Source organism: Pagrus major, chromosome 12, assembly GCF_040436345.1.
Source record: "Pagrus major chromosome 12, Pma_NU_1.0".
NCBI lineage: Eukaryota > Metazoa > Chordata > Actinopteri > Spariformes > Sparidae > Pagrus > Pagrus major.
Window position 1 is genome coordinate 20,392,970 of NC_133226.1, and position 10,938 is coordinate 20,403,907.

The window sequence follows — 10,938 nt, forward strand, 5'->3', positions numbered from 1 at the left end:
TTTTTGGATTTATCTCTCTTGGTTTGTCATGAAGAGCTCAGAAGTGGTATCAAATTGTACTCACCTATAGATACCAGCCACCAAAATACACCTGTTTTTTTGGGGGGGTGGGGGGGTGGGGGGTTTCAGTAAGTTCCATGCATTATTCAGTGAAAAAATGTAAGGAAAATGATGAAAAGCGGCCTATCATGCAATGTTAAAATAAGTGAGAAACATTTGCTGGATCTGCACCAAAAGTTAATGGGGTCTATTTTGGGCCAAGACCCATCCTCCATTTAAGTTTTGTGGAAATCTGTTCAGTAGATATTTTGTAGTGCTGCCCACAAACCAACCAACCAACAAACAAATGGACGCAGGTGAAAACATAACCTCCCCGATGGAGGTAATAACAAGTAAATGAAAGTAAACTGAGTTTAAATTATACTCAGACATTATAATGCTGAAAAGTTAGTGTTAGTCAGGTTCTACAATTAAACACTTTATGTTGGATACATCTGTACAAAACATAGCTGTACCTTTTTAAATGCAGTTTTATTGGTAAGATATAAAAAAAATCTGGATGGAATATTCAAGCAAACAACACAATCGTTTCATCAAACCTGAGATAATGATTAAATTCAGATGAATTGTCTGTGATTATATTGTACAGTGACTATATATAAATATGTACAGTGTGTATATTCCTTAGAATAGTGATGTTTTTTCAGTGTATTTAATAACTGAGTCTTGGAAAAGGAACAAAAAGCAGCAACATGGGCGTTTTCATTATTACAGCATGTAGATAGTTAACTGTTAAAGTTACAAAGGAAATCGCACATTCAGCAAAATGATCAACAACATTTTAAAAGATTTCCAAAAAATGCAGTCCACTGCTGATTGGGTTGCCAGGTTTGGTCCTTAGCATTGAGTCACTCCTTTGACTCCTTCATTGTCTGTCCATGTAGTTTTTTATGGCCTTGTCAAAAACTGCGAGGAAGAAATCTGCATCCTTCTTTGTGATGCACATGGGCGGTTGGACGCGGAACACCTGAAGTGGCGAGAAAACAGAACAGAAAAGGGAAGATTATGGAGCGTCAGGGGATTTCCGGGAAAACATTCGTAACAAGGCTAAATGCTTCATTGTGAGTCACATGCTGAGGGCAGAGGTAGAGATGGGAATATTTATAGGCGGATAAATGGATAAGTAGATCTATTAGTGTAAAAGCACATGTTAGTGTTCTGGGGACTAGAAATACAATGGGTTTTATAATGAATGATTATTATGTTATTTCTATCCTTGGCATTACATGATGATGTGTAGTTGTGGCAGAGCTGTTTTGACTCTTCAGTAAGTGGTTTTCTAACACAGATGGCCCACGTCCTTCTGTTCTTCTACTGAAATATTCACTGTGCAACAGACAAAAAAATGTCTGTTGTATTTTACTTTTTGGTTCAACTGAGGAGCCTATGCAAATGTTTGGGAAAAAGCACATCTTCGAACACAATCTTCGCACAGATTTTACCTCAGACCTTGTAGGGGGGTATACCACTAATGCTGGTGATCCTGCAAAATAAAGTGACTTCAAGGTGAGTGCTCTTACCTGTTTGTAGACTCCTCCTTTCCCTATCAGGACCCCCATGTCCTTGATATCCTCAAAGATCTCACTCGCTGCCGCAGGAGACAGCGGGGCTCTGCTGGCCTGTGGATGATAGAGAAGAGGTTAAACAGATGGATGTGTCCTGAGTCCTGAATATTGCGTATGATGGATTGGATTCACATTAGCATGTGGACACATATGTGAGGATAGCGGAGTGTTTCTACAAACTCAGTACCTTGTCTTTGACCATTTCCACACCGATCTGCAGGCCCTTTCCACGGACATCACCAATAATCTCGTACTTGTCTCTGAGTTTTGCCAGCTCTGTCATCATATAGGTGCCCACATCGTGGCTGTTCTGCTGTAAGCCTTCTTCTTTGATAGTCTGTTGAATAAGAATCCATCGGTTAATGTTTAAAGTCTGACGTAAATAACAATCATCCCCATTAAATTGACCAAAAACAATGTTAATCAGCGGTTATCATAATTTCCCCAACGGTTTATATTATTAAAGGCTAACAGAAAATGGGGGCGTAGTGACTATACTTGAGCCAGTTGGTGAGGGGATGTAGCTGATGGCAACCTCGCTTGAGGCAGGGCTAGCAGTCACAATGAGCTTCTCTCTATTTTTGCTCCACTGTTCTTGCTTACTTCTGACACTTTTCACTACCATTGCATTTCATGTATTAATTTATAAAAGGAGTGCAAAAAGCTCTCCAAGGTTAACATTAAGCTAGCAAGTTAGCATGGCAGGACAATATGTTCACACAATTTATTCAAAAGAAGTGTTTGCAACATCGACTCTTGTCTTTTTAAACCATTGTCAGCACTAGTGTCAAGTTGCAGTTGGTCAGTGTCGCAGTTCTTGAGTCAAAGTACATCAAACGATGCGAAAAATGTGCACATAAATAAGTCTAGCTGGCAGGCTAAGCACCAGCAGGGGAACAAGAGCACAAAGCAAACAAACTTGAGCTGTGGCTTACAAGTTATTGCCAAGACACTCTTTTGTTAGCAGAGATTTTGAAAGTATAAGGACAATAGCTACATCTAAACGGCCAAAAGTGATATTTGCAGGTAAATATTTATATGCTGTTTAATGTGCTATGTGATGACCAGCTAATTAGCGAACTAGCCTGAAAGTTGATGTTCTTTCTTCGGCCCAGTGAATATTTCTTCACTCATTCAACAAGATATGGTGCCCATGTTTTTGAGTTGCGAAGGAGACATTAGCTGGAAAGTTTGTGGTTTGTTTTTTGGTCTGTGGCTCTTGTGTTGTGTAGCAGGCTGTTGTCAGTGTGTCACTGTCTGCCTGATGATGTAACAGTACTATCTTTTCTGTATGCAAATATGGTTAAATATTGAATCTAAAATAGTATAAATAATGTAAAAGTCATGTAAAATAACATATAAAATATACATTTCTCCCTTTTGGTTTTTCTGTATGCAGGATGTGATTTACAGAGCAGATATGTACGGTCTCAGAAAACATGCAATTCACTTGCTTGCTATGGACAACAATACAAGACGGGATCAAAATAAACTCTCCTGTGCTAATGAAAAGGACTGATGTGGAAAAAGTGTATTAATCCTTACATCAATTACAGATGAGGCAACCGCGCAAGCTATAGGACTTCCTCCAAAGGTGTTGAAGTGGAAGGCCTTTCCGAAAGCTGCCGCAATTTCTGGAAAAGAAATAATTAAACAAGTTCATGCCTCCACTCACTGCTGCCTCACATTAAAACTCAGACTGCTCACAAATGATTTATGGAAATGTCTACTTGTTTTCATGTTGGTTTCTGAACTTTTAAAATCATGCTACCCAGTAGGATTTCACAGGGACATGATAAAGAGAACAGTGGGGTCTCTGAATGAAGCCGTTGTCAGTACATCTCAAGGTTAATTAACACTGCTGAGAGCTATGGCAACTAGCTATGTATAGCTGGCTGAGCATATGAGTCAATGTCTGTCAGAAAATGTTTTTCCAATACATGTAGAAAACATTTTATTTCATCTTTCTCATCCCTCCTTATGTTATCTGACTGTTTAAAGTAGAAATAATGTGAAAAATGCACCATTCAGCCTTTGTTTTTTTCAAATTGTATTGATGTTCTTCAAACAGGAATTGTACGTCTCATAATATTATCTCACCCGGTGTTGTGACAACAGCTCCCATTGGGAATCCATTACCGATGCCCTTTGCCATTGTGACCATATCAGGCATGACTTCATGACCTTGGAAACCCCAGAAGTGGGTTCCTGTTCGTCCAAATCCAGTCTGGACCTGCCCGGCACAAAACAGAACCATTTCTTTCTAATTTCATGATATATGATGCAAAAATATTAGTGTAGAAAAATGGATGGGTGCATCAGATTGATAACAATTAAAACATTTGAATATCTGTTTATATATTGTATAAGTACATAGCATGAAAGGGGCTACCTTTGCATTTCCTTGTGCAATCCTGTCTTGTATAATGACAATAAAACCTTGAACCTTGAACCTACTTAGAAAATACAGCTTCTACTAAAACCAAACAGGCTCTGCCAAGGAACACGCTATCACGAATTTCCATCATGTCCTCGCTCTGACTTTTACCTTTAGAGCATTATAAGAGAATAATTAAGGCCAACAGTCTAACCTCATCAGCAATGCAGATCCCTCCGCGCTCTCTCACAAGTTTGTAGGCCTCCTTTAAGTAGTTTTTAGGGTACTGCGTGGCTCCTCCCATGCCCTGTGCAGATAGAATACATTCATATCTCAGAGACCCATCAAGCACTCACACTGAACATGAGAAAACAATTGACATGTGGGAACAAAGGACTCAGCAGAGTTCTTGCTTTTTGATTTAGATTCAAATTGCTTAATAAATGTCAGTTTTATCTGAAAATCTCACAATCAGTGATACTCAACAACAGAATATAGTACCTGAATAGGCTCCGCAAAGAAAGCAGCAATTCGACTTGGGAGACTAGTAGCAAATGCCTCATTGAGCTGTCCAATGTACTGATCATTTGCCATGCAATGACCTGTGGGATCAAAGAAAGGTCTAAATTTTCACGTCACATTACAATCGGCCCTCATATGGCTAACAAAAATGTGATCAATACAAGTTAATTGATACAAACTGCAACAAAGAGTCAAAAGAAGGAGGCTGTCTGACTTTTGGGATTAAAACTTACCTCTCTCACTCTCATCACTTTCAGGCAAATGCACATACATATGGCAAATTAACTGCTGTTTAACTGATGTGTGGCCCTTTAAGATCAGTTGCCAAGGTCTACACAGAAATATGAATTAATAATACACTATAAATTTACTTTCACCCCAGGCTGTACATGTATGAGAGCAGCCAGAGTGTGTTGAGGCACGACTGCATGTGTTTGTGTACCTGGGGCACAGTTACAATCTCTGATGGTCTGCACAGGAGAGTCCCTGCAGTGGAGTCCTCCCCACAGACCTCTGAACACATCAGGACACATGACCTGTTTGGTTGGGCAGAAACCTAGTCAGCTGGATCAAAACTCATGAGTAATGCAGCGCAAAGAAATCTGTCTTCTGTAAAATGTTTATTTATCATCTGTCTGGCAGCATGGGTGGAGCACATGGTTAATTTACAACAGCTCTTTGGGACTTTGAAAGATGCTCGTCTCGTGAACTTTGCTATCCACTGTGTTTTACAAAAAACAGTCTGTGACAACAAATCTTTAAAATGAACTGACTGACTGTACTGAATCGCCGTTGTCACTGAACAAGCAATTAGCAGATCCTCTCACTGGTACAAGCGGTAATGGACGGTAACTTCTTTGCAAGCCATTGACAATCGTAATCTGATAACGCGGTCGTAATAATTGTCTGATAAGCTCTTAATGGTAGCCTCAAAAGAGGACCACATCACATTGCATCCTGTTAGTGCATCAATATGTTCAGCCTCATTAAAATATACATTATAATTTGTTTTTGTTTTTTTAACTTACATGTGTGCAGCCCGAGCTAGTGGCGATGGGGTATTTATATGATGAGTTGGAGGTAAGACCCATGGTTTGTTGGCTGCCACCATGATATGACCCTCTGGAAGATAAAAATAAAACAAACATTTGAACATTTAAAGAAAGAATTGCTTTTGACATTTCTTAGTTTTCATGTAATTATGAAGCACATGAGGATAAGACCTGTACCTGAAAGTGATGATTTCATAGTTGCCCGTGTAAAGTCGAGCCATCAGCATCGCCAGGTCGTTGGCTTCTGTGCCACTGTTGGTCAGATATATCACCTGGAGAAGGAAACACAGACCAGCAGGCATTTTAACTTAACCCACATATTTATCCAATGTTCCCGTCCTTGCTTGATCAAATTCCATCACGGTACCTTAAGAGGATCTGGTAAGTTTGAGGCTAGTTTCTCACAATACTCATGGAGAGTAGGGTGGACGTAGATGTTCGTAGTGTGCCACAGTGTCTTCAGCTGCTTCTCTGCAGCTGCTGTCACCTTCCTGTATCACAGAGCACAGGGCGTCAGAGCAGAATAAAACATGCTATCACTGTGCAGTACAGCAAAGGAAAAGGGACCTTACGGGTTGCAGTGGCCGACACTGACAGTTGCCACACCAGCAAATAGATCCAGATATCTCTTCCCGTCCACATCCCACAGCCATTGCTTGTATCCCTGGTAGATGTAAATTGGTCTCTCATAGTAGGTAATACTCATGGTCACAGGGTTGCAATGCTCCTTTCGGATCTTCATCATCCCTTCTTTGGACAAACCCTAAATTCACATAAATACAAAGGAAAGGAGGAAACTATGTAGTTTAGTGTCAGTTTTTAAACAAACAAACTATTTGTTATTGGTTTTAATCAATCTTTAAAGCCGAGCAATGCAGTTTAGCTCCCAGCTTACACTTTATTTTGCATCCTTTATTCCTTGAAAAGACATGTTCTGGATGCCACGTTAGTCTTACCTTGTATTTCTCTCCTTTGAAATCGCATGGGGGCATCTGTGGGAGGTCTGCAGGAGGGTGTTTGAAGGCTGGTTTCTGACATACTGCACCTTTGAAATTGAGGAGAGTTAAAGCAGTTCGTTATTTTTTATTATTTTTTATTTTTGAAGAACTTCCCGACTCTTACTATGACATTTCTGTGACATTTTAAGCTTTTTTTGTGACATTTCCCTGAGAGGTCTTGAAACTTTTATCCTTCTTCCAACTCTAGACCCTATAGCCTGATAATCAGATCAAATTACCAGTGAATAGCCACTGAATTGATGTCCAGTCTATTTATTATCTGCAGAAAAGTATACACTGGATGTAAAACTTTCATCATGGTTGTACCTTCTGTTGATGCTACGACATCCTGAATCAGACGGTCAGTATTTAATCAGACTGTAACCCAGTTGATGGTTTACAGCATTAACTCTACATTGTGCAACACAGGAATACAATACTTCCTGTTTTTCCAGGTCCACTGATGGCTGGATAATGTCAGTTAGAACTGGTCTGACTGGCACAGATTTTTTTTTTTATGATCATGTAGAAATTACACCTTGGAGAAACAGTACACACACACACACACACACCCATCCACACACACACACACACAAATTAACAAAGGTATACATACACATATATTTATATATTAATGTCTTGATTATTTTGTGATTTATTTATATATATTTATGGTGACAGATAAGTATTAAATTGCAAAATGTTTAACTTAATTTATTTAGGCATTCAATTCTACAACTATTTCAGCATTTATTTATATAGTTTTGGTCCATAAAACTTAATAATAATAACCATAATAATACATCATAATTTATTAGTTGATTTTTATTTTCACGTTAATAATCTTAACCTGCTATGTAACTAGTAACCAGAGTTATTAAATAAATGTAGTGGAGTTAAAAGTAAAACAAAGCAGAAAAATAGCAAACAATGGAAATAGTCAACACTCCTTGCTAAAACCTCTACTTAAGTAGCCTACAGTAATTGTCAGATAAATTTTACTTAATTAAATGTCATCACTGATGCCACAAAATCATTACACAAAAACAAAATAAAAACAAAAAGAAATAGGATAAAATTAACTTAAAAAATAATTCTACTGTAGCCTATAGTAACACATAAATAATGTGACACAGATTATCTTGTGCTTATTAGTCATAAGTCATGAGCCATCAAGCTGATTAAATTTATCAGAAATTTTGTTGTTCACCTGAATCCCTACACATAATAAACCCATACAGGCTGTTTAAGCATCAGCAGCAGACCGTGATCTAGGTATAGGCTCACTCACCAATTCCCAGGTGAAATCTGGCCAAACCAAGTGAGCAGCAGGACTGTCTCATGAGACCTGCATACCGGCCACTTACACAGGAACCAACTTTATGCATGTTGAGCAGGTATAGTACAGAGGGCACTCAGTTATCCTTCTCTCTTGACTTCAGGCTTTTCTTTTTCTACTAAGTCCCAAGGATGGGTGGACAGTGCCCAGCCAATGGTACCCTGGTTCAGCCCAGACTGTATGCAAAGATGGACATGACCTCTACTAAAAAAAGTGAAGCAAGAACATCCCAATCGCCCTCTGGTGGCTGGCTGACGTATAGGTCATAAGACTTGCCTCCCTCTGTTAGTTCAAGGGTTCATTTTTCTGACAAGTTTGGTTTTAATTTGTTGTTTAATGTCCAAAAACCAGGGGTTTATTATTGACAGCTGAGCACTGCTCTGAACTGAGTTGGGCAGGGCTTTGATACTTGATCAGTGCTGTGCAGACTTGCACTATTATTTTGGCATCATGTTTGTACAAAGGCTGGAAGTGAAGATGCATTGTCCATCTTATATTGTATGGTCCCACCAAACTACAAAGATTTTTGTGCAACATCACACAGATAATTAGAATAGCACTTGGTAGCACATAACTCCGCCTGCGCCAAGGCCCAACAGTTCCCTTGTCAATTCTGGGGTTGAGACCCATCCGCCATCCACCAAGTTTGTATCTGTTCAGTCGTTTTTATGTAATCCTGCCAAGCAACCAACAAACAAACAAAGGCTCACCGTTGAGAACATAACCTCCTTGGTGGAGGTAAATAAATAACCAGTTGCACTTGATCACTATTTACACTACACGCTCACTTGTTGGGAGTTGTTGTGGTACCGGTTCACTCCTCGTCTTTCCGGAGAATGCCTTAACCTCATTTTAAGGTGAGCTGGAGTGTGATTCAAAGGTTCAAGATTCAAGGTTCAAGATGACCGGTTCAAGTTGTTTATTTGTCATGATACAATGCAGGATTGCGCAATGCAATGCAGTTGCAATGCGGTTGCAATGCGGTTGCGTATGAGGACTTAGGAACTCTTGTTCCTGTTACAAATATGGGAGAAACTGATGGTTGTTTGAAAAACCTCATTCTGATCATGATATGGTCACATTTCAATCTGCTACATCCAGTGAACCACAATTAGACTGGGGAAGTAAAAGGTGTCATTTGTCTTCAATAGTTTTGGTTTAAAAAAAGGTACGGACACCTATAAATGTGCAAGCACACCAAATGGGTAAACCACACCTTGACCCAAAAGCACAACTCAGACTCAAGGCAGGTAAAGTAGAATGTTCAGCTTTACGTGAACTCAGACAACCGGCAAAGATCAACACCAGGTAGTTTTGGAAGAGAAGGTGAATTCCAGCTACGATCAGGAAAAGGGGCAGAAGTCTAAAAGGCTGGATCGCGCAGTAGCACATCAACAATCTGATGAAGAGTGAATGGGAATGGGCAGGTCTGCAACGGGACAAATGAGGAAGTGGGAAAAGGTGTGTACGTGGGCGAGGGAAGGACAGGTGATGTGATTGGCAGGAACGCAGGTGTAACTGCAGGGCAGGAGGGAATTGGAAGGATCTGAAATGATGGAGGAGTTAATGTGCAGCAAAAGGCAGAGAGCAGATAGTAAATGTTTCACAAGAATTAGGCTGGTGTTGTGAGACATGTCCATGTCCTTCGATGCCCTAGTTGGAGATCAGTGGTTTTCAACCAAGGACTTGGCCGGTATATTTGGGCTTAATCCCATTTATAATTTTTACCCTTACCCCTCATTTTTGAGTGCCCTCTTGCCCTTCACAACAGAGTTACAAGGGGTAGTGGTTGAAATCGCCCCCAATGAAATGGGACAACCCTTCAAGACTTGGATACATTATTTGTCTGTAAACAGACATGACTGGACATTTCCAACGTGCTGTCTGGTGTTTTCTCCTGCCCTACTGTTGCAATCGCGGTATTATCAAAATGGCATTTATCTGATAGAGATAGAAAAGCATGGACGCTTGCAGTTTGCTTTACGAGATCAATCAAGTCGTCAAACAGAAAAGAACACTGCTTCATTACCTCCTAAATAGGCTCATATTAACAATCTGTGCTGCTAGCCTACCATTCAGCACTGCTATTAGAGGAGCAGCAACTTCGCTGCTGGACTTTGGGCTCCATATGTGTTCAAAGGGCGGAATAAAACATTGAACTATGTCAAAATGTGGGACTGTCATGCTCAAATCAGCAATAACAATGTAATATTAACCAGCTCGCTAGATACCGACCAAGACCTCAGCATACTAGGTGTTGTTTTTATGTTTTATGCTTGTTATAAAGAAAAGGACCATAATTCAATGAACCCTCGGTTTGAAGTGTTCCTCTGAAAAACCTCAGTTTGGAGGGCCATGTTGGCCTAACACCTCACCCTACCCCTCTACCCCAACAAGAATCAGGACATCCTACCCCTGGGTGTGAATACCCAAAACACAGGCCTTAGTGTTGGGGGCAAGGGGTGCACTGGGTTCGGGGCCTTGATTTCCCAGAATGGGTTCTGCATTGCCCCCCTCACATGTCAGTGTCTCACGTTAGTTTTGGGACAGTTGGCATCAGTCACTACTCTTGTATTTGGACATGGGACTTTAAGCAGTTAGGAAGTGCTCTCTTAGCTGAATAAGAAGAGGCTAAATGTAAAGCTCTCAAGTTAGTCTTTCAAAAGCAAGGACGCATAGATCAAATGTAGTGTGGTTTCTGCTGCAAGTGTCTCTTACTACAGATCTATTGCTAAATTCTCACACATAGCAGCTCCCTTCTATCAAATCAAGGACATTTTTATGATGCATGACGGACATTAAATAAACAGTCTGAGCTTATGCCTACATGCTTATGTAGCAACACACTGATCTTCAGACTTGCCTCCAGACATGCGAATGTGAAAATGTTCCAACTATTAGAGATTGAAAAATGCTGCTGTTTAATTTTCATACAATAACTGACATTTGGAGCAAAGTATACAATAGGCTATGTGCAATACAGTTCTGTTCATGTACTTATAGGTTGTGAATGATCATGAAATCA

The 10,938-nt window shown here is 40.0% G+C and overlaps 1 protein-coding gene across 1 annotated transcript; it reads right to left on the reverse strand.

Annotated features, from left to right (window-relative positions):
* Positions 1 to 512: 512 nt before the first annotated feature.
* LOC141006356 (alanine--glyoxylate aminotransferase 2, mitochondrial-like) lies at positions 513 to 7,307 on the reverse strand. Its single transcript, XM_073478535.1, has 13 exons — positions 6,533 to 7,307; positions 6,149 to 6,339; positions 5,944 to 6,067; positions 5,754 to 5,848; positions 5,553 to 5,646; positions 4,967 to 5,060; positions 4,504 to 4,604; positions 4,217 to 4,309; positions 3,726 to 3,858; positions 3,171 to 3,259; positions 1,813 to 1,962; positions 1,581 to 1,679; positions 513 to 1,027 (listed from the first exon to the last, which is right to left on the reverse strand). Exons 1-13 carry the CDS (start codon positions 6,566 to 6,568, stop codon positions 926 to 928), a joined length of 1,401 nt encoding a protein of 466 aa, XP_073334636.1. The 5' UTR covers positions 6,569 to 7,307; the 3' UTR covers positions 513 to 925.
* Between the last annotated feature and the right edge of the window lie 3,631 nt (positions 7,308 to 10,938).

What these genes read in the sequence shown, in the direction of transcription:
- LOC141006356 (XM_073478535.1), bottom strand. Translation starts at nt 6,568, where the DNA reads ATGCCCCCATGCGATTTCAAAGGAGAGAAATACAAG. An exon ending in CTAGCTCGGGCTGCACACAT is followed by an intron (nt 5,061 to 5,552) that starts GTAAGTTAAAAA and finishes CCAACCAAACAG; the next exon opens with GTCATGTGTCCTGATGTGTT. An exon ending in AAGGAGGAGTCTACAAACAG is followed by an intron (nt 1,028 to 1,580) that starts GTAAGAGCACTC and finishes TCGCCACTTCAG; the next exon opens with GTGTTCCGCGTCCAACCGCC.